This window comes from Sinohyriopsis cumingii, chromosome 8 (genome assembly GCF_028554795.1).
Source record: "Sinohyriopsis cumingii isolate HCF-2022 chromosome 8, ASM2855479v2, whole genome shotgun sequence".
In the NCBI taxonomy this organism is placed as follows: Eukaryota; Metazoa; Mollusca; class Bivalvia; order Unionida; family Unionidae; genus Sinohyriopsis; species Sinohyriopsis cumingii.
Window position 1 is genome coordinate 68,707,722 of NC_142968.1, and position 24,346 is coordinate 68,732,067.

General features: G+C 34.9%; 1 protein-coding gene and 1 long non-coding RNA gene across 3 annotated transcripts in view; one reads left to right on the forward strand and one right to left on the reverse strand.

The window, feature by feature from the left end:
• Nucleotides 1–1,110: 1,110 nt before the first annotated feature.
• LOC149793763 (uncharacterized) lies at nucleotides 1,111–9,852 on the forward strand. The gene is made up of 2 exons (XR_016422883.1): nucleotides 1,111–1,337; nucleotides 8,802–9,852. It is a non-coding gene; the product is annotated as an uncharacterized LOC149793763 (long non-coding RNA).
• Nucleotides 9,663–24,346, reverse strand: part of LOC149793764 (uncharacterized) — a 228,587-nt gene continuing 213,903 nt past the window's right edge. For both annotated transcript variants that reach the window (XM_089967751.1, XM_089967750.1), the window contains 6 exons: nucleotides 23,382–23,529; nucleotides 20,848–20,970; nucleotides 15,859–15,971; nucleotides 15,337–15,461; nucleotides 13,617–13,787; nucleotides 9,663–12,649 (listed from right to left, as the gene is read on the reverse strand). In XM_089967751.1, coding sequence (XP_089823877.1) covers nucleotides 12,564–12,649; nucleotides 13,617–13,787; nucleotides 15,337–15,461; nucleotides 15,859–15,971; nucleotides 20,848–20,970; nucleotides 23,382–23,529 — 766 coding nt within the window. In that variant the 3' untranslated portion in view covers nucleotides 9,663–12,563. The remainder of the gene's footprint in view (nucleotides 12,650–13,616; nucleotides 13,788–15,336; nucleotides 15,462–15,858; nucleotides 15,972–20,847; nucleotides 20,971–23,381; nucleotides 23,530–24,346) is intronic.

Sequence of the window (24,346 nt, forward strand, 5' to 3'; positions counted from 1 at the left end):
GGCATCAGAATCAAGACAGACCCATTCCAAATGCTCTTATTTCTAAGAGGTCAAGGTCATGTATTGAAAGCAATACATTTGTTGGGTCTAATAAACCCCAAGTCTCATTTGATTATGGAGAATTATGAACCATTCCATCTAGCTCGAGTAACCTTTGCATCAAAATATTCCACATCCACCACAAACCAACAAATGTTTGTACTATCCTACTAGTACTATATTCTACAATGATATCATTTTTTAGACTTTAGTCAACACGTATTGTCCAACTCGCAAAATAATTTTAGCTAGCACGAGACTATTGCATACACTGTAGCAGAACCCAAACAGAAGAAAGGAAAGAAACAGACTAAATACAAGTTTCGTTCAGTTGCTTTTTCTAAAAGTAAAATGAAAGCAGTTATGTATTATATTTACCACCCTTTGGCGTGCTCACCATTTAATCATAAAGTATTTAGTTAAGGCTCCGTTGGTTGGTACTGTCGAAGTACATAGAATTAGAAACAAGTTCCTCAAGTTGTTTCCAAAGCAAAAATGGGTGAGAATTTACATTATGTACTTATCTTCTATTCAATCTAAAGCTTTTTCCAGGTCGATAAGTATCATGGCGAAACATTGTCCTACATGCAAGACCTCGACGCTGATATTTATGTTGGTGGCGTCCACATGTGCTATGTCTTGTATTGTAGGACTATTCGAAACCTTTTTATATATAATCAGTAAAAATTTCTTTGATAGACAACACCTTATTTGTATGCTTTTCCTTCGTCTTCTCCAGCGCGCTTATTTATATTAATAAGTTGTCATAGGGACCGTCCATTAATGACGTCACGCACCTGGGGGGGAGGGAGTCACATATTTGTGACCATGTGTGACGAGGGGGAAGAAGGTGTTTTAAAAATGTGACGTCACATCAAAATGCGCAACTTTAAATAAAAGTACCACTTAATTTTTTGATTGCTTACAATTTATTTACTGACGTTTTAAGTAGCTTCACGCGTGTCGTGCATGTGCTCAAATTAAAATGGACTCGTCTTCGAACAACCAACACCCCTACTAACCCCAGTAGTTGTTTTTTCCAAATAGCATTCTTCCGTTTCCAGTCCGCTGCTGTCCACAAAGCGAGGTTGAAATGATCTTTTTATCGCCAAACTTACTTAGTGATAAGCGAACTTTCTACGTTATTTTGTCCAGCGAATATGTTGAGTTTTGAAAGTGATTTTAATTGATTTAACGTCGATTTGTGAGTACATCCGATTAACTTGATATTGATTCTTAATGTAAAATATGAATTACTCAACGGCATGTTCCAGCAGAAACGCGATTGGTGAAAATAGGTTTGTATTTTAGGATAGTAAATTACGTTTGTAGTAATGTATAATACAAAATTTTTCGACATCCATACTTTACAGATTTCTCGAGATAACTTTAGAGTTTCCTGGTTGTTGGTGCACCCTCATATAAGTTGTTGTTGTAGGGTTTAACGCCAGTTTTTAGCACACGATAGGCTATACATGGCGGCCAGTATTAATGGTGGAGGAAGAACCCGGGAAAACCCCGGAATGAACCACCGATCCACGAGAAGCTACTGGCAAGCTTTCACACATACCCGCATTGGCTGAATCCGAGACTAGAACCTACGCAGACAAAGGTGAGATGGCAGTGATCCGTAACGGAGAGCGCTTTAGACCACTCTGCCCCCCCCCCATATAAGTGAGAGTGTATCACGCATCTAAGTGTTAAGATGAGTTGTGAAAAGGGGTGTGTTTTTAGGGAAGTTCATGACGTTTTGATATCAGTTGATTTTATTTATGTAGCTGCTTTTTTCCTGTGGAAGATTTATGTCTAGGTTTTTATTTTTGTAGATTTATATTTCTGCTGATAGCTTGACACACGTCAAGCAGACAGCCATATTCTCCGGCGTTTAATGAAAAAAAAAATAACACTCTTGTTTGATATTTTTATATATAGTTTTAAAATACAATTAAAAAACACTGCTAATTTTGTAAAGACAGTTTAAATTTTGCTGCTTTTTTACTTTTAAATTTTTTTGTGCTTTAAAATTAAATTTAGAAGCTTTGATAGTAAAAAGTAAATAATTTATAAGTTTGATAGAAAAATAAATAATTTATAAAGGTTGATAGTTTTCAGATTTCTGTTATAAAAGATCCTACATTTAAGAATCTTAATAGAATAATTAAAGTTTATATATATATATATATATATATATATATATATATATATATATATATATATATATATATAAAGTTTATATTACAAACAAAATAAATTAAAGTTTATATTACGCCAATAATAATTTCAATTTTTTTATGAAGAATTGACCGCTACGATGGATAAAAGTAAAATGTTCCATTGTCTTTTTGAGGCTTACGTGCTAGCATATCCCACAAAGAGCAGAAATGTTTGCCAGGAAGAACTGGTTCAAAAGTCGAATGGAATAAAAAATAATTCAGATTTGCAACTTAAAGTTGATCACAGGTTGCAAGAATTAAAAACAATTGCCGACACAACAAAGGATCACTTCTGATGTTTTTGGCTAAACAGACATCATATGCCGATACAAAAAATTCCTAAAAATTCTTGTGGCAAACCCCGAGAATTTTTCGCAGTCTGATGGAAAAATGACCAATGCTCAGGCTGATGATTCAGCGCCTACTACTAGTAAGTCAACAGCATCAAGAATTGCTACAGCCCAGCTGCATTTGCAGTCCGAGATTGACATTCTGAATTCTGATCTCGTAGGCTTGTACGAACGACAAAAACGTGGAATGCTGACACAGGAACAGGATGTAGAACTAAAAGTGAAGAATAAGAAAAAGAGTGAATTGGAAAACAGCTGAAGAAGAAGGATGTTCAAAAAAGATCACAGAAAGCAAGACAAGAAAAGAAAATTGAATGCTCTGTTTGAAGATAATCCAGAACTACTCACATCTCTGAACGTCAGGGCCAAGCCTGGTAAGCCGAGAATTGAGGAAGATCAGCCTTCATTGCTGGAAACTATTCTGGATATTGCTACGCATGGATCGGCATCGCATGAAAGAAGGCAGAGCGATGTATACAGAAGCATAAAAACATTAGATCAGCTGACTGAACAGTTAAAGCTGGATGGCTTTACAATCAGCAGAAATGGGCTCTACCTTCGTCTTTTACCGAGGCGCAGTTCATCTCTTGAAGGACAGCGTCATGTGTCAACGGTCCCGGTGAAACTTATTAGAGCACAGAACGACCACCATGCCAAACATATCGATGGTTTGTTTTGTACGGCAATAATAAAACACTTGGAAGAGTTGGCGTCCATGCTAGGACCGAACTAAGTGTGCTTTTTGAGTCAAGACGACAAAGCTCGTGTTCCAATCGGGTTGACCGCTGCTAACAAGCAAAGTCCATTGCTGATGCACGTCGAGTACAGAGTCAGGTTGCCTGACCATGATTGGGTTGTAGCTGTAGGACACAAGCTAATTCCTTAGGTCTATGCTGGAATCCAATCCAATGGTCTAGGAAACCGAGAAGCTGTTGGTTATTCAGGACCTACCTACATAGCAATCAGATCGGGAAAACACTCGTCATCCACATCATTCAGCCATGGACTTGACTTCGAAAAACTGCTTTGTCTCAATGAGTTTGAGGTCATTACAAGGAGTGGCACTGATCGCCTGGTGAAACCAATTTTAGTGTCGACAGTTGATGGTTGCCCGGACAAGAACCAGAGATACTAAAAAGTGATTAAGGCTGCAGTCCACCACTTCATTCAGTACGATTTTGACGCTTTATTCATCGCTACCAACGTTCCAGGAAGGAGTGCATTTAATAGGGTCGAGAGAAAAATGGCGCCGCTCAGTAAGGAACTTAATGGATTGATATTACCACATGATCACTACGGCAGTCATTTGAACGAAAGAGGAATTACCATCGACGCTGATTTAGAAAAAAAATTTCAGTTTGCAGGAAAGACTCGGGCCGAAATTTGGTCACAGTTGATAGTCGATACTTTTCCGACAGTAGCCGAATTCATCGATCCAACAGAATCTGAGCTCCATGAAAAAAAGATGTTGTCCAGAGATCAGAAATGGTATGCCGTCCACGTGCGAACAAGCCAATACTTGACACAAATTGTAAAATGCACCGACAAGTTTTGTTCGAAACCAAGAAGTTCCTATTTCAGTGTAGTAACAGAGAGATTTCATCCTCCTCCTTTACCAGTTGTTCAAACAAGCGAAGGTCTGAAAATTCCAGAACGGACAATAGCCCAAAGTTTGAAAGTGGATGACATCCTTCCTCGCTCTTCAAATCCTTATTGGTCAATTCCATATGATTTGTACTGTCCGTCAGTACAATCCGTGCTTAGCGATAGGATTTGCAAGAAATGTCACATATACTTCGCATCGTTAGTCATGATGCGCAGTCATTCTTTAACACGCGAACAGGAATCAATTATTCCGCCCAAACGCATCAGGCCACAGAGAGTAGCTGCACGTCGGCAACGTGAACTAATGATTGTAATCACAACCGAAGAAAATGGGGAGAGTGCAGATTGGATAGACGAAGAAGAGCTTCATCTGAATGGAATATCCATTCCACTGGATGAAGAGATCCATGCTCTCCCTATTTATTCCATGAAGGTACATTTTGATTCGCCATGGGAGAATGGAGAAGCATTAATTTTGTATTTTTTGACTAATTGTTATTAAACATTTTTAATAATTCCAATGATTCTACCAGAGCTTTTCATTTTGTGGAATGCATAATGATTTTTATAATTCTACTCTCTCTATTCTTCTTCATTCTACTACAAAGTTTCAAAGTCCTTTTTTGATTATAATTACTTTATTTGATAAGTATAGGAGAATTTGAATAAATATTCTGAACATCTACAGTTTTAGATAAACAACGAATAATAATTTTACGCCAATTTCAGCTTTCCAGTGCCTCCTTTTTAATTTGTTTTCTTCTACAATATCAGAATGCAGCGTTACACTAAATACATACTACAATGACAATAAAGTGATTTAAAACATGTTAACTTTAAAATAGAAAATACGGCTTTTTTGGGGAGGGGGGAGCAGAGCTTTGTGACATCATATTTGAGAGGTCTGACTTTTTGTGACGACGTGTGACGTGTTACGGGGGGGGGGTAGGGGTCCAAAATCGCGTGACGTCATTTATGGCTGGCCCCATAATGCTATTTTTGCTTTATATTAAGCTAATATTTTGCTTAATATTATATAGTCGATATTGAGTAGGGATATCGGTCTCCAATGTTTTATGTCAGTTATTTCTACTGGAACAAAAGTTTCGTTTTTCAGTAGTAATTGGTTTCGACTTGACTGATTGTTCACATTGATTTATATCGCCTTCTGTTGTTTAAAATTGTAAATTGATGTATGTGTAAATTATATCCCGGATATTTCATTGTTGTAGTAGTAATTATAAGTGAGTGACCAATGAGCAAATAAATAAATAATAATAATAATAATAAATTCTTTATTTGATGAGGGTTACATAATTAGTACAAAACCTATTCTCCCATGTGGCCCTCAATTACCTACATATGTACAGCAACTATATAAAACACGGCTCGGAATCAAACATCGTATTAAAAGGGTATAATAAATTGGTGTACACAAGAGCAACTAAGGATGGATTCAGCACACAAAGCATTGTGGACACATATACAAATATTTTCACACACACGAGCGCGTGCGTGAACACCCATAGCCATTGTATATAATACATATACAACTATACCACAAAGTTGTCCATAACCGGTTATAGACATTGTCAAGATGCATCCATTTAGAATATATGTGATGAAAGGAAGGCACCGAGGATGCTTCTGTAACATCTTTGGGTAGACAGTTCAAAATGACTGTATTCAAGAAAGTCAAAATATTATATACAATTCAGTTTTGGGCTTAGGAAGAAGAAATTATTGGATAACAGAGAGCGTCGTATCGATGGACTATAAAAACTGTAACGATATTATTTGTCTTTTTACTGAATTGTTTATATAGATTGGCATAGAACCATATGAAACATTATACACAACTTTAGCCCTTCTTATACATGTTCTTTCACAGCCAGTCATGATTTTCAAATCCTACATACATTTGTGGACAATATCAACTCTGTTGTCTGACGGCTCGTTAATAAGTCTAGTCCACCTTTAACAAATTCGTTTCAGGAGCATTACTTCATACGATGCTGGAGTAGTCCAGATGAAGTTGAATATAACCTTTTTTAAAACATTATGCTGTGGTTTCAGTTTAGAAATCTTTAATATTTTTAGTCACCAGATAGTCGTAGCCATCTTTTTAGTAACTACTGATATGTGCTGATCATAACATTTGTTATCAACTTGAACTACTAAAGTTTATCTTGCGTAGCATTTTTCAGTTCCACGTCATTAGAATGGATGTGGAGAATAGTATCTTTAAATTCAGTTACGTCTTTGTTGATTGGTTGAAAGCATCATTTTGGTTTTGTCTAAATTAATGACCATTCCATTGTTTACACCATTTAGAGTTTTACGAGAGCATTATCTAATTTTCTTTCGACACTGGTTTTAGAAAAGCTAATATCATGTAAGGTGGTGTCGTCAGTATATAGTTAAGTTTTAATATTTACTGTATGCAGATAGAAACAATTTACAAACATAAATAATAGTGACCATAAAATAGATGCTTGAGGTACTCCACGTGACACAATTGTATTTCCTGAAACGACACGGTTTATGTCAACTTTTATTTTTTCTTTCTTTTTAAATACGACTTAAACCAATTCAGAGAGTTGTTGTTGAAGTTGTAAAGTTCAAAAATTTTCACGTAAAATATTATGATCAACAAAAGCTTTCCTAAAATCAATATGCACAACCCCGACTAGTTCTTCATTATCTTAGGCTTTCAGCCATTTTCAACCATATTATCTTTTTTTCTGGTTTCGGAACTCTAGTTGGGTTGTGAGAAGTTTGACATAATGTTACATCACCGGAAATGTGGACAGGGGAAGTGAAACACCACCACAAATAGTATTACTGTATGTTTCTGTGTAAAGAACACCATGTGAGCCGTAGTATGTTAAGAGCCTACTGGTCATAGACACAAAAAGTTTATGTTATGGTACTTATTCATCCTGTCCGTTAAAATAAGTTTATTCTCGTCACACCTCCTAATTTTCTGTGATGATTGCCATGAAACTTAACACCAATGGTCAATTTGGCCCTAATTCAAACTGGTGCTGCTCATACATCCAATATGGCTGCCACAGCGACCATTTTTAAACATTTTGTATTGTTGCTTCTCCTGAACGGATGGTCATAGCAGCTTGGGATTTTCACTGAAGCATATCTTATGATGAAAATGGTGTTGAACTAACAACATTACGACTCTATGGTCGTAAATAATACAAAAGAGTAAGAAGCAACAAGCTTTGTCAAATTCAGCAAATAATTGATTCCCTTTGAATACAGTGTGAAAAAAAAAGAACTCATGGTATTTCGAATTAAACTCCAAAATAATCCTAGAATTTCAGACACAAGTCATAATAATAAAAGTTCTGAATATACTTCAGTAGAATTCCAAATTAAATCCATCACTGAAATTGTTTATGTGTCTGTGTTGTCCTGTATCATATTGTTGTAGCAACATCCTTTTTTAAAATGCAGTAATATAATTCCAGCTTTGAATTCACTATAAATCCCAATGAATGTCTCTGTCCAAGAATCATTTGTTTTATGAGCACTCTATAAGAAATACATTCCAGCCCAATAAACTACTGGACATGACAATGATAAAATTTGATTTTTCTAGATCTTAAAACACTGATAAATATTTTTTCCAGTAACAAGAGTATATAGTCTTCCATTTGATCTCAGGGCACACAATTTTCTATTGTAAAAAAATTACCTTACGGAAAATAACCTTCTGGAATGTTCATAATGTTTACAAGATAAATTACCCGGCAATTCATGAGGTATTTCCAAAGTTCAAGACTTAGACTGAGATAAACATGTTTACGAAAAATCCAAATTCAGTAACTCAGGCCAGCTAGAAAATGAAATTAATTTTGGAATAAGGTCAAGACCAATACACAATGTCACATTATCAATGGCATACAATGAAATAAAAATAAAATATATACTTTTTATGACACTGTCCTAAATGAAAATGGTCTAGTATAGCTGCCACGATGAATGTGTTAAAAATCTTGTTGTCACTAATTGCTCTGAATGTATCAACATTATGACATGGGTTTTTCAGAAAAAGACTTATAATCATGTCTAGTTTGTTCGATATGAAAATGGTGCCAATCAACACCCACTATGTGCACAACAGTATGAGTATGTAGCCCATGTTTATTTATAATATATTACATCCTCGAGAACACCGGGGTGAGTCAAGTATCTTTCTCAGCAACTAAGTACAGGCCATATTGTATTTCCTTGAAAACTCTGCGAAGATGCAATAAAACTCCCAAATTAAGAAAATATTAAACAGGAAATTTATGATAATACCAGAAGAAGTATCCACAAAACCCTCATAAATCATTGTTTTTCTAAATAGTGCCCCTCATTGAAAATTATAAAGAATTTGATAGTTGTGATTCGGAAGACCTATATGGTTTATAAATAAATGGGTCTTCTCTTCATTAAAAATTGTATAAAATGCCAGTAAAAATTTCAGCTTACAAGTCAGAAAATCTTTAATTCTGATAAACATTTTTAAATCCATTTTTGATATAAAAAACATCTTGGATTCTATAGTAACCCCCATTCTTTGTTACAGGTCCGAAAGCTGGGCTTAGGAATATTTTGACACAACTGAAACATTGCAAGCCCACTGACATCTGTACATAGTCCCTGTGCGTTAACAGATCGATCAACAATGGTGTAGTATCAGCAGATGGTAGCTCAGCAAACAATGCCATTTGATGCTAAATCACTTGACAAAAGCGGAGATGTAACATGGGCATTGTATTTTTAATTAATGACTGCTTAACTATGGTTATGTTTATGTTAGGTTGTTTTAAAAAATTGGTGATATCAATATTTTTAGTTTAGTTGATTTTGTATCAAAGTATCCTGCTGTTGTCAACATGGGATACTTTCCAATAGAGTTGGGTACCATAAAGAAATGAAATGGTCAGTGCATTGTAGTAGGCAGATGAATGATAATTGTTGAAGAAATGGTGATCTAAAAACTGTGAGTAAAGTGGAACAATTAAGATTAGACTATAGCAGAAACCCAGAGAAATACATTCAGCTGACATTAGAAAGCTTGTGGATAAAAAATGGAAGTGTTGACACTGAATGTTCTAAAATTACCACATAGCAAAAGAATTCAACCTGAAAATATATAACAGCCTAGTCTCAAAAAAGTTCTACACATTTTCTTTTACTTTCTTGTCCTTTGCTGGAATATGCATGCAAACAAGAGCAGGTTAATTGGTTGGTTTTTATTTTCAGAAAGAGATAGGTTTTGTTGAAGAAATAAATTTTACATTAATAACTATAAATTAATTATTTTATTCTCTGAATCTGATGTTAAAACTTGAGAGAGGGAGAGAGAGAGAGGGGAAAGGTTGATAAGATTGGCATACAATTTTATGGAGATGTAAGCAATGCAAAATGCACCAAGACATAATAATGAGAGAATTGTGTTATTTTATTCAAATAATAAATACATGTAAAGTAATCTGATTTTCGGATACATCAGGCAGTTCAAAAACATATATCGTTGTAATTTTATCGTCGGTAAGTTCAAACAAAGAAACACAACCTAAAATGGAACACCGAGGTATTCAGGTTAGCATTCATATTAGCGAAATTTAAAATAAATTAAAATGTTAGTCTTCTTCACTTGATTTAATTTACATCTTCGTCATTTTAATACAGTATACCTGATATGGAAAAACAATATCTGTTTGGTTTTCAATTTTTCTACTGCTGCACATGGGTCATTGATAATAAAATCATTAAGACTAAACCCTGGAGATGTCTGAGAATTAATTGTTACATACATTCATTATGAAGCACATCTAACATCAGATCTATAAAATTTGATAGGACATAATTTATTTCTTCTCTAAACAATATGTAATTGACTGTGACACTTTACATGACATATAATTATGCCTAATGTGATGGCTAGACTAGTGTTTGATTCATGGAAATAGAATCAGCTAGTACTTTTCTATGATATTTCTATAATATTTCAGGTTAAAATTGAAAATTACCATTATACTGTAACATTATTTTTTAATTAACACACAATCATTGACTGAAAAATGGATTTCTCTTGTACAGCAAAAGTAAAGCATCAAAGAAAGCAAACTTTTGAATCCATATATTGCTTTGTGACTAAAACATTTGTGTTTTATGACATTTATGTAACTATTTATTAATATGTTTTTAATTTGAATAACATCAATTGACCACACTAAAAATACGAAATGTACTAAAGGATGTATAACAAACATTTACAACACACTTCTAATATAGATCACAGAAAAAACATAAATATCACAGTTTCATCACTAGTATGGTACAAAACATAGAATCATAAATACATGCAAATTACTTCCATTATATATATTAAACAGTGAAATTCCCAGCAATCAGGTATTGAATTAAAAAAATGCTAAACTGCACCCACATTCAGATATATAATTTAAAAATTTAAATATTTCATAAAGTAAAATTTATATCCGTCTTGGACAAATGCCTTATGTACCCAATTATAAGCCATGTCCAGTTGGGAACTACACAGACCTGATCTGCCTGCAAATAATGCACTGGCAAATGAGGCTGGTGTTGTTCTACTGATGTACAGACACATATCTGCTGGTGCAATATTATAAGGACATGTCTGGGTCTGTGTAGTTGGTAACTGGACTTGACGTATTATGGCACTACTGACTTGACAATTTTCATTACAAGTCAGAGTGATTCAAATTACAGTAGAATTGAATTTCAAAACAGCTTATATTGATATATCAACAAACGTACAGCTATGTATATGTGTAATTTTGCTGTACGTCTTGGCATTCTAAAGTATCTTTTTATTCCAAAAATTATTAAAAACCTTTATTTGGAGATTATTGTCTTTGAGGATGACTATAAATTATGTACTCTTTCACGTGTTGCAAATTACAAATAAATTATACAGATGGACAGTAAAATAAATGATTCAAAATTTTACCCACCCCAAATATTTAGAAATAAAATGTATATTTTCATTACTGGTATCTAAAAAATGTAATTGATGTCCATGCATATAACTGACATCCAAACATGTAATTGACATCCATACACATAACTGACATCCATACATGTAAGTGACATCCATACAACTGTAACAGTTATTTCCTCAGATCAATAATGCATAATCAGATCTAGTGATATTCCTGTCATAATAAAAACGAGAAATTCTGCAAAAATATATACAACTCCATCTGACTCAAAATGCATTTCTTGAAATGGCAGACAATTTCCAAAATGGAAAAGAGTATACTGGTGTTTTCAATGGGACTCTCCCATCCCTAACCCTGTGCTCAAAGAACTAATGCTTTCAATGCACCCATCATTCCCCAAACAAGTGCTCAGAGTACTGGTGTTTTCAATCCATCCAACCCTGTGCTCAAAGTACTTCTGACTGCATCCATGTGATGTGTGCCAATGACATACATGACATTGTTTGGATTAAAATTTTTGCAGGACTTTCCCCATTTTGAAAATTTGCAATATTTGAACCTTATCATAAATTATGATCAATTATTATTACAGTTCTAAATTCTTAATATTTAGCTTCGTCCTGTGACTGGTCTCACAAAAATATATTCATTGAACTCCAAAGACAGGTTCCTTAATAATCCAGTCAAAAAAATGAAGACTAGACTTAAAACAACTGACTGGTCAGTTTAAAGTCAGACTTAAAGGTTATTCCCGACTTAGGGTCTCTTAGTAAAGTCCACACCAGAGGGCCTGCCCATTGTGGTCAAGAAATTTATTCCATTATCGGCTCCTAATAATGGTTTGGCACTGAATAATCCAGTTTATGTTACTGCCCAATCTAGTCTAATTCATCACTATTACACATGTTCAGCTGTACTTTTATTTGTCCAAGAACATCCTAAAATTGAAAAAAGGTGTGTGCGCGTGTGTGTGTGTGTGTGAAAGATAGCAAGAATATGAAAGACACAATCTGCATTACCAATGCCAGTTTTTTTTCCACTTTAAAGTCTTGCAATTTATTAAAACTCCTCAAAGCTAATATTAAAATTGTTTACTTTGTCTTAAACACACTAGCCCCACATTGTACTGTGCAGTTCTATAAACCACTCATTGTACTATGCAGTTCTATAAACCCCTCAATGTACTGTGCAGTTCTATAAAATTTCATAAACAACTGCAAAGATTCAAACATTCATTAGGAATACCAGTAGATGTCAAATATCTGACACGTAGATGGCAAACAACCTAACATCTGCTTTACTGAAGATATATAAAAGCCACATTTTTCCGCTGTACTTTCCAAGGGAGGTAATTCTTACTTAACAGGAGAGATAATTTCTACTTCTCGAAGTGGAGATGGACTCTGTGTTAAAGAAGATCCTGAGGGACTTCCTGGAGGCTCTGAAAAACAATTTGTTCCAATAATAATTAAGATAACGTACTTTTTACATAAATTGTACTGCAAATATTTACAATATTTTGATGTCCTCACAAGGTACTGGTATAGAGAAGTCTTTAAATTCAAATGAAGAAGTTTGATAAACCAAAGGGTGTCCTTTGGTGGGTGATAATGACGCTTTAAATATGCCTAGATCAAGGTAAACCAGGAAATGGAGAGGACTGCAATTGAAATATGTTGAACTACCATTCATATTGCAATCAACACAAATATTCAGTTTGATTTGTACTGTTATTAGCAAGATCATATTAGTTGATTCAACATTATAATTATAAATACTCTCACCTCAATATCTCCACAATAAAATCCATTTTTATTACTGAAGGTGCTATTATGAGGTAGTTTACAGTGGTGGACCACTGGTTTATGTTATTTATTATAGCACACACTCACTCACCTATAAGTTGATTCCAAATGTAAACAACATAGCCCAAGATCTGTTGTTACATATAGACTGATATCTGCTGTTACATATAGAATGATATGTGCTGTTACATATAGACTGATATCTGCTGTTACATATAGACTGATATCTGCTGTTACATATAGACCGAGATCTGTTGTTACATATAGACTGATATCTGCTGTTACATATAGACTGATATCTGCTGTTACATATAGACCAAGATCTGCTGTTACATATAGACTGATATCTGCTGTTACATGCTGCACCAACAGATCAGGATATATGCTGTTTGTTCAAATGATTACTCTTAACAAACTGCATTGCTACTGATCTGCTGGTGCATCAAGCAATGGCAGATCTTGGTCTAAAAAGTTTGTTGTTGATGGACTTGACTTTTAAGTGAATACATATAGTATTTATTAGTACATTTTCAAATAAATGAAAAATGTCTTTATGTCAACATTTCTGACAGGAAAACTTCAACCATGTGGCAGAAAACTTACCCTTAATAGGTGATTTAGATTTGCTGCCTCCTATAGGAGGAAGTGGAGGTGTGCCTGGAATTCTGGGAGATTCATGATCAGACAGTGCAAGTCGCACTCTCTTCTGACCCACGCCAGCACTGAATGAGCCTGTAGCTGGAGAAGAGGGAGGAGCAGGGCTGTCTCTAGATTCTGAAATCAGAAATCAGACGAATGAATGAATCAGTCTGTCAACCCCTACAAAAATGAATTAATATATGACTGCAAAAAAGGTAATGAAGCAAATTTATGACTATAAAAAACATTAATGAACTGCCTACTTGCTAAATGAAAAAAAATATACATGGAAAAATGGATGAAACAAACTATTCAGATTATTTTCTATTTCATTGAACCCTCTGTGCCCCAAGTGACCTGATGAGATTGGCCAATCCACAAGACAAAAATGAGGTCAATTCCTATTTTTATCTACTCATGATGTATTTGTAGTTTCTCCATTAGTTCAGGGCATCCTCTCTCATTTCAAGCTTCCTGTAAAGAACCATCAAACTCAGATGAGCACCGTTTCCTTCATTTTGCACTAAGTGTACAGCGATTCCTTCCTACAGCAAAGTTTCATTGCACTGGTCAGTGCTGCTACTGAAAAACTAGGGCCATGCAGGGTTACAGATGACCAAAATGGGTTTCATTCTTGTAGGAAACAATGCAACTATATCTGGTGTCGATATGGTTCCTGAAACCAAGATTGAGCATGTTGTTATGCCATGGGGTTGCAGAGCTGTCACTTTGGTCAGCAGGGCTAGTTTTGCCCTCTTTGTTGCAACTATATATATATCTAATGTTGCATGGTTCATGACACAGATATCGAGCATGTTATTGGAGTTTGTCTCATAAGCAGTCATTTTGATTAGCAGGGCTAGTTTTACCCTCTTTACCATGCGCTATGTCACATGAAATAAACAAAGGGTTTTGTTTCTTGATGGAAACTCACTGCAACCATATCTAATATAGATATTTTCATGACACTGAGGCTGAGCATGTTGTTGGAGCTCATGTCATGGGGCTGTAGATTTGTCATTTCAATTAACGGGCTAATTTTGATCTTTTTGTTTTGAGTGATGTCATGAGAGCCATGTTACACAAAATGGTTTGTTGCGGATCAGAAAAATAAACTGTACTCCAAATCGAATTTCAGACAAAAGTCCCATCCAATGTATAACCAGATCATAACTGAATACATAAAAATGTGACAAAATATTTACTTAAATACATGACACTAATTTTGCTCAAAAAAAGGTGCTGATAAATTTGCAACTGGTTGCCATATTGAGAACTTTAATGATACTAAGCAGACTGATTAAAATCTTTTGTACATGGAAAGAAATAATGTAACAATATTGAAAACATGTGGCTAAATATTGTAACAATATTGAAAGAATGTGGCTATGCAAATCAAATACTGTTATGTACTCACCAGTCAAACTGCAAACAACATAAACCTTGACCTATTATTGTTTAATGTGCTTACTGTTTGGTCTACAGATTAAATCCTACCCGCATAGACTCTGATCTGCCAGTGCATTATGAGACAGCAGATCTGGGTCTTAGCAGTTTGCATTTGACTTACAAGTGAGTACAGATGGCATACAAGATTCATATGGATGAAAACATAATATCCAAAATATTGTATCAATGTATTAAACATCAAGTTCATACCATGACGTAACTGTCTGGTACCTACCAAGAAATCCCCGTGAATGATCTGATTTTACATGACCAGGTGGCGCTGTAGGTCTACTCACTGTCATATATGATCGTAAATTTTGTGCGGTGTTTATAAGCCTGTAATCTGGAAGAATTCTTGCACTGGAAAAAAAAAAGAATACGTATAATAAATAATAAACTGTGAATCTGGCAGGAGAAACCATAATTAACATACACAAGTTAGAAGCTATAATAATAATAATAATACAGGAGATCCCACTTATTGGCATATAGATTTTGCAAGGATATAGTACAAAACTGGTTGATAATAACTGTGTTTTTTTGTAAAGGCATGCCTAGACAAAGCAGAATTATTTGATTAAAAGTAGAAATACACTTGAAAAGATCTGTCATTAAATTTCTTACTTGCAAAAAACAAAACATTTGTTGAAACATTTGTCTTTTACGTTATTATCTGCATCCTATGAACAATTTTCCTTGGAAAAAACATGAAAAAATCAATTCTGTGCAACACATTACTTGATCAATTAGTACCAACCTTATTGTATTTTGCCCAATCAGCATTCTGTTGATGTCCAGTTCCAACATCCTTGGAGTATTGAAGTTACCATATAAGATAGATTCGTCTACCCGAGGATGAGAGGCAGAAAACTGAAGGAAAAAAACAGATTATTTTTATTTGTTTCAAATGAATAATTTATCAGGTTTCATGTGTTTTAGTCTATGTGTACACATGTTCCAAATTCCAATATGTGTGTAGATGTATTCCAGTATATGTGTACATGTGTTTCAGTCTTGTGTACACATTGCCTCGGATGTGGGAGATTGTGGGTTCAATCTCCGGTCAAGTCATACCAAAGACTTACAAAAATGGTACTAATAGCTGCCTTGCCTGGCGCTCAGCATTAAGAGTTTAGTGTTAGGACTTGTCGATCTGGTGTCAGGATAATGTGACTGGGTGGGACATCATGCTACATGTCTGTGGCATGATGCCCCAGTGCTAGATGTTTGCATGCATCACTAATAAACTGCCACACTGCAGACATCATAGCGATATGACTGAAAAATTGTTAAAGCTGTGTTAAAAATCCAAATCACACACACTCTTTCTATGTGTACATGTGTACCAGTCTATGTCTAGTCATGTTCCATTCTATATGTACACATGTTACAGTATATGTGTACACAAGTTTCATTCTATGTGTATAACTGTTAATGTCTATGTGTACACATCATCCGGTCTACATCTACATGTGTTCCAGCCTATGTGTTGATGTGTTAGAGTCCATGTACAGCTGTGTTCCAGTCGGTGGGTACATGTGTTAAAGTCCATGTGTTCAAGCCTATGGGTAGATTTGTTAAAGTCCAATTATACATGTGTCCAGCCTATGTGTTAAAGTCGATGTATACATGTATTCCAGCCAATGGATAGATGTGTTCATGTCAATGTATACATGTATTCATACCAATTGGTAGATGTGTTAATGTCAACGAACACGTGTTCCAGCCAATGGGTAGATTTGTTCATGTCAATGCACACGTGTTCCTACTAAATGGAAGATGTGTTCATGTCCATATATACGTGTTGCAGACAATGGGTAGACGTGTTCATGTCTATACATGTCTTGCAGACGATGAGTAGATGTGTTCATGTCTATGTATACATGTGTTGCAGACAATGGGTAGATGTGTTCATGTCTGTATACATATGTTACAGACAATGGGTAGATGTGTTCATGTCTGTATACATGTGTTGCAGACAATGGGTAGATGTGTTCATGTCTGTATACATGTGTTGCAGACAATGGGTAGATGTGTTCATGTCTGTATACATGTGTTGCAAACAATGGGTAGATGTGTTCATGTCTGTGTATACATGTGTTGCAGACAATGGGTAGATGTGTACATGTCTGTGTATACATGTGTTGCAGACAATGGGTAGATGTGTTCATGTCTATGTATACATGTGTTGCAGACAATGGGTAGATGTGTTCATGTCTATGTATACATGTGTTGCAGACAATGGGTAGATGTGTTCATGTCTATCTATACATGTGTTGCAGACAATGGGTAGATGTGTTCATGTCTGTATACATGTGTTGCAGACAATGGGTAGATGTGTTCATGTCTGTATACATGTGTTGCAGACAATGGGTAGATGTGTTCATGTCTGTATACATGTGTTGCAGACAATGGGTAGATGTGTTCATGTCTATGTATACATGTGTTGCAGACAATGGGTCGATGTGTTCATGTCTATGTATACATGTGTTGCAGACAATGGGTCGATGTGTTCATGTCTATCTATACATGTGTTGCAGACAATGGGTAGATGTGTTCATGTCTATGTATACATGTGTTGCAGACAATGGGTTGATGTGTTCATGTCTGTATACATGTGTTGCAAACAATGGGTAGATGTGTTCATGTCTATGTATACATGTGTTGCAGACAATGGGTAGATGTGTTCATGTCTATCTATACATGTGTTGCAGACAATGGGTAGATGTGTTCATGTCTGTATACATGTGTTGCAGACAGGGGGTAGATGTGTTCATGTCTATGTATACATGTGTTGCAGACAATGGGTAGATGTGTTCATGTCTATCTATACATGTGTTGCAGACAATGGGTAGATGTGTTCATGTCTGTATACATGTGTTGCAAACAATGGGTAGATGTGTTCATGTCTATGTATACACATGTTGCAGACAATGGGTAGATGTGTTCATGTCTATGTATACATGTGTTGCAGACAATGGGTTGATGTGTTCATGTCTGTATACATGTGTTGCAAACAATGGGTCGATGTGTTCATGTCTATGTATACATGTGTTGCAGACAATGGATCGATGTGTTCATGTCTATCTATACATGTGTTGCAGACAATGGGTAGATGTGTTCATGTCTATGTATACATGTCTTGCAAACAATGGGTTGATGTGTTCATGTCTGTATACATGTGTTGCAAACAATGGGTAGATGTGTTCATGTCTATGTATACATGTGTTGCAGACAATGGGTAGATGTGTTCATGTCTATCTATACATGTGTTGCAGACAATGGGCAGATGTGTTGATGTCTGTATACATGTGTTGCAAACAATGGGTAGATGTGTTCATGTCTATGTATACATGTGTTGCAGACAATGGGTAGATGTGTTCATGTCTATGTATACATGTGTTGCAGAGAATGGGTAGATGTGTTCATGTCTATATATACATGTGTTGCAGACAATGGGTAGATGTGTTCATGTCTATCTATACATGTGTTGCAGACAATGGTAGATGTGTTCATGTCTGTATACATGTGTTGCAGACAATGGGTAGATGTGTTCATGTCTATGTATACATGTGCTGCAGACAATGGGTAGATGTGTTCTTGTCTATCTATACATGTGTTGCAGACAATGGGTAGATGTGTTCAAGTCTGTATACACGTGTTGCAGACAATGGGTAGATGTGTTCATGTCTGTATACATGTGTTGCAAACAATGGGTAGATGTGTTCATGTCTATCTATACATGTGTTGCAGACAATGGGTAGATGTATTCATGTCTGTATACATGTGCTGCAGACAATGGGTAGATGTGTTCATGTCTTTATACATGTGTTGCAGACAATGGGTAGATGTGTTCATGTCTGTATACATGTGTTGCAGACAATGGGTAGATGTGTTCATGTCTGTATACATGTGTTGCAGACAATGGGTAGATGTGTTCATGTCTATCTATACATGTGTTGCAGACAATGGGTAGTTGTGTTCATGTCTGTATACATGTGTTGCAGACAATGGGTAGATGTGTTCATGTCTGTATACATGTGTTGCAGACAATGGGTAGATGTGTTCATGTCTATGTATACATGTGTTGCAGACAATGGGTAGATGTGTTCATGTCTGTATACATGTGTTGCAGACAATGGGTAGATGTGTTTATGTATACATGTATTCCTGTCTGCATGTAAATCATTCCTAAAACAATGTTTATGATACTGATTTCCTATTGCTGGAGTATGACTCACCATATATACTCTAATAAGTTGCATCCATCACAAACAACATAGACCCTGAGCAACTGTCACATAACGTGCTGGCAGACCAGGGTCTATGCTGCTTGTTCTACTGATTATTCCTAACAAACTGTATTGACACAGATCTACCAGTGCATTGTGTGATGGCAGATCTGGGTATGTGCAGTTTGCAGATTAATCGACTTATAAATGAGTACATGTGGTATTATATGATAATATGATGTAAGGTCCTTTGCAGATTAATTGACTTATAAATGAGTGTGTATGGTATTATATGATAATATGATGTAAGGTCCTTTGCAGATTAATTGACTTATAAATGAGTGCATATGGTATTATATGATAATATGATGTAAGGTCCTTTGCAGATTAATTGACTTATAAATGAGTATGTATGGTATTATATGATAATATGATGTAAGGTCCTTTGCAGATTAATTGACTTATAAATGAGTGTGTATGGTATGGTATTATATGATGATATGGTGTATGGTCCTTTGCAGATTAATTGACTTATAAATGAGTATGTATGGTATTATATGATAATATGATGTAAGGTCCTTTGCAGCCAACTCTGAAAAGCACTCAAACTTTCTATCTTAAAAAAAATCATTCTCAAAACTCCAGCTAAATTGGAACAAAAACACTAGAGTTGTTATATGTCAGTGGATTGCAAAGATGATTTTATCTTCAGCACTAGAGTTGTGAATGTGCCTGGGATGTCTGTCATCCTGAATGGTCAAATGCCTTTCACTGCATTTTGAAATTCTGAAGCTTGAGGCAACCATTAAAATCTATAAAGAAAATTGTAAACTACAAAATAATATTGAATTAAAAAATTTCACAGTATTTAATGTGCAAGGTCCAAAAAGGGAAAATATAATGGAGAAAATTCAACAAGCTAATAAATCATTTACATTTTTAAACCTGTCTTGTGAGACCACTGCTATGAAAGACCACCTGTCTTGAGAGACCAGATTCTCCTTGCACAGATGTATTGATTATGTAGTGTTATGAGCTGTCATTAGTAACCACGGTTTTGAGAGACCATAATTTTTAGGGCAGAGGGGGTGGTCTCTCAAGACAGGTTCTACTGTACCAAATACAACCCCCGTAAGTTTACACCTAGATTTCAAGCAATGTTTTCACATTTTTTTGTGAATATTGGATATTCAAGTTGAATCTCTATTTAAAATCAAGATACTAGAGCCGACAAAAATTACCCTTATACTCTTAAAGAAAAAATGTACATCAAAAGATGGATGAAAATAAAATTAAACTGGAATTGACAACAATTTCATTTATATGAAGTAAGTCCAATGTTTGGTTTCCAATTCTGTCACATGCAACTGGGTGGTCAATATATAATGTGGTTTTCCTTCCAGACTACATTTCTGGCATTTCAAAAACTATTTCAAGACTTTTCAGGTACCATATTTGTGTCTGAAATACGGTGTGTAATGAAATACACAAGGAATAGGTACTTGATCACTTACACTCCATGTCTGTTTGGGGGGAGTTCCAACCCAGTTGACAGAGGATCCTGTCACCCCTGCGGGGTCCCCCTCAAGAGGTCGGACTGGTACCTGATGGTAATGATTACCTACATACTCTAGAGGCTGTAAATAGAAATTGAACATGAGAAATGTGAAACCAGACAATCCATAATATCAAATTGTCTTAGAAGTTCTAATGGTTACGGCCTTAGCAAATGCATATCCCAATTTGGATCATTTTGGCAGGGCCCCCTGGATTTATGTATGGGGCGCCCTGTGAGCATGGCATTTGAAACAAACTTTTAAACAAGTTTTGTACGATATTAAACTTCATTTTCTACTACTGCATTAAAATTACTATCTCTCAATATATATATTTAAAAAAATTACTAATGCTCATTACCCCCGTGAGCACACGGCCAAATCGGTCCAACTGGCCTAAGGTCAGCCCTGGGTCTATTTAGCTGGAATTGTCAATCTGTGTTAAAACTACAATAAAATATGGAATTTTTCTCATTATTTTAAGTAAAATTTTGAGCAAATGAGAGAAATTCTACTTGCACAGTAAAATATTTTGTATCTCGCCTTGGGGTGTTTGACAAGAGACTTTTGATTACTGATATGCAATTAAGGTCATTCCACTAGCATCTTTAACTTATTGTATATACTAGCTTTTAAGTCAAGTCCAACTACAAACTGTAAAAACAAAATAGACCATGAACTGCCAGTGCAGTATGTGAAATAAGATCAGTGTCTATGTTTCATGCAGATGGAATGAACTTATAAGAGAGTATATAGGTCAAGTCCTTTTGGATATCCCATGTTTTCTATGAGCAATTTTTCATTAACCCCAAGTTTTTTTTTTATGGCAATCATCAGTAACTATATTCCTGACCCTAAGTTTTGGACACTGGTACAGCTTGCATGATTAAAGTAATAACATTTAAGGCAGCACTTGATATTTGGAAAGAAAAACACCTATGACATAAGTTGTTTAGAACATTTGCCACTGTAACACTGCCAATAATTGCCATTTTAAAACTGTCAATAGTTGCAGTTTTAATACTGTCAATAGTTGCAGTTTTAATACTGTCAATAGTTACCATTTTTACACTATCAGCAGTTGCCATTTTAACAGTCAATAGTTGTTATTTTAAAACCTTCAATAGTTGCCATTTTAACATAATAAACCATAATTTAATATATATCTTTTGGAAAAATATCTAAATATTAAGATTTCAAAAGGGAAATCTGTATCTGTGCAGTATGATGTTTAATTCTGAAATAGATATTTTCCAGGTGTAAAACAGATGATATGTCACTAAAAGTAAAGATAGAATTCATGAAACTGACGTGTAAACCTTAATGTCTAATACTGTTTAATTAAATGTTGAAAACCATTTGAAATATTCCATGTAAGATGGTAAATCCCTCAGAAGTTGTACTCTTGATGCCCTATCAAATTTATAAGTAGCCATGTGAAAACTATATGCCAGTATTTAAAAAGCTAAATTTAATTCCATTTGCCCTGTATCTAGTACTATCAGTGAATCAAAATAAACCTTGCTTTTAGTAGATTACCAACCTGACATAACATTTAGTTTTACACACACCTCATATTCTGATATACAGTCTTTCACACTTAAAAGTCCATTCTGTCAGGTTAGAATATAGTTTTCCCATTTTAATCTGACTAGCTAATATTTCCCATTTAAAATCCCATTATATTCTGTCAATATACAGCTTTCCCATTTAAAATCCCATTATAATCTGTCAATATACAGTTTTCCCATTTAAAATCCCATTCTAATGTCAATATACAGCTTTCCCATTTAAAGTCCCATTCTAATCTGTCAATATACAGCTTTCACATTTAAAATCCCATTCTAATCTGTCAATATACAACTTTCTCAGTTAAAATCCCATTTTAAGGTGTCAATACACAACTTTCTCAGTTAAAATCCCATTCTAATCTGTCAATATACAGCTTTCCCATTTAAAGTCCCATTCTAATCTGTCAATATAGTTTTCCCCATTTAAAATCCCATTGTATTCTGTCAATATACAGCTTTCCCATTGAAAATCCCATTCTAATCTGTCAAAATACAGTTTTCCCATTTAAAGTCCCATTCTAATCTGTCAATATGCAGCTTTCCCATTTAAAATTCCATTCTAATCTGTCAATATACAGCTTTCCCATTTAGATGAATGATGTTAGTCTCATCAGTATTACTGAAAACCATTTCTTTTATTACATTCAGGAAAGAGAGAGAGAGAAAAATACAAGTGAGTAGATGAATGATGTTAGTCTCATCAGTATTACTGAAAACCATTTCTTTTATTACATTCAGGAATGAGAGAGAAAAATACAAGTGAGTAGATGAATGATGTTAGTCTCATCAGTATTACTGAAAACCATTTCTTTTATTACATTCAGGAATGAGAGAGAGAGAAAAATACAAGTGAGTTATGGATTTCCTGTCCACAAATTTAATAGTATTGTATTTCAAAAGATTAAAAATTTTCTTGTTCACCTGCTGCATGTGTTTAAGCACTGGTCGTATATTGGAGGCTGGAGTGGGGGCAGGAGCATAAGCACTTGCACTATCTCTGCTAGGGGAGATAACTCTGTGGGGACGGTATGGCCGACTCAGTTTTCCTGCATATAAAGGTTTGGGTTCCCTGAGGAAATCAGAAGAAATTTTTTTAGAACAAATATGGTGATTAATTCATACTTCTTTTTTTCCAATACAATGCTATTATTAGTCACACTTGTACCCATGAACAGTGGCTTTAAGCCTCTTTATTAGGACTTGAATGTGTTGATGTACTGCTTAAAAAGAGCACTGACAATTAAACTCGTATACTGAAGATAATTAAATCTCATGGGTCACACTATGAGGTAAACTGGGTAAGTAGTTGCCTAAAATTGCATGACTTCCCCTAAAAATCTGCCTAACGCAATGAAGAAGTACCCCTTGGTTTTAAAGTCTTGGCAACAGTCACTTATTTTAATGCGTGGTAGTTAAAATTCCATGAATATTCTTCTGTTACAACAAATTAATGTACAAGTACCCAATACAATTACAATACAATAATGTGTCTGATTTGAAGAAAATTAATCTGGTGGAAAATCTTCCACAAGTTGTTTCATTATTAAAACAATTCAACACAAATCTCAAACTCAAGTTTTTAACCATTCTTATTTGAAACTGTGTGTTTCAGGTATAGAATCACACAGCTTGCACCATTCTTATAACTTTGCACTAATTCTTTCTTTCCTTTTTATTCTTTCTATTTTCCTCTAAGGGATGCACACCATCTCTTACATATGATTATGGATATGAACCAGAGTTAGAAATACTAACAACTTGTATTAAAGCTATATTCTACAATATAGTGGTACCTAATTATAAATCTCCTCAATATAATTTTGTCTCTTTTATCAATACTACATTATATAATACAGTGATCCATAACCATAAATTCCCTCATTATA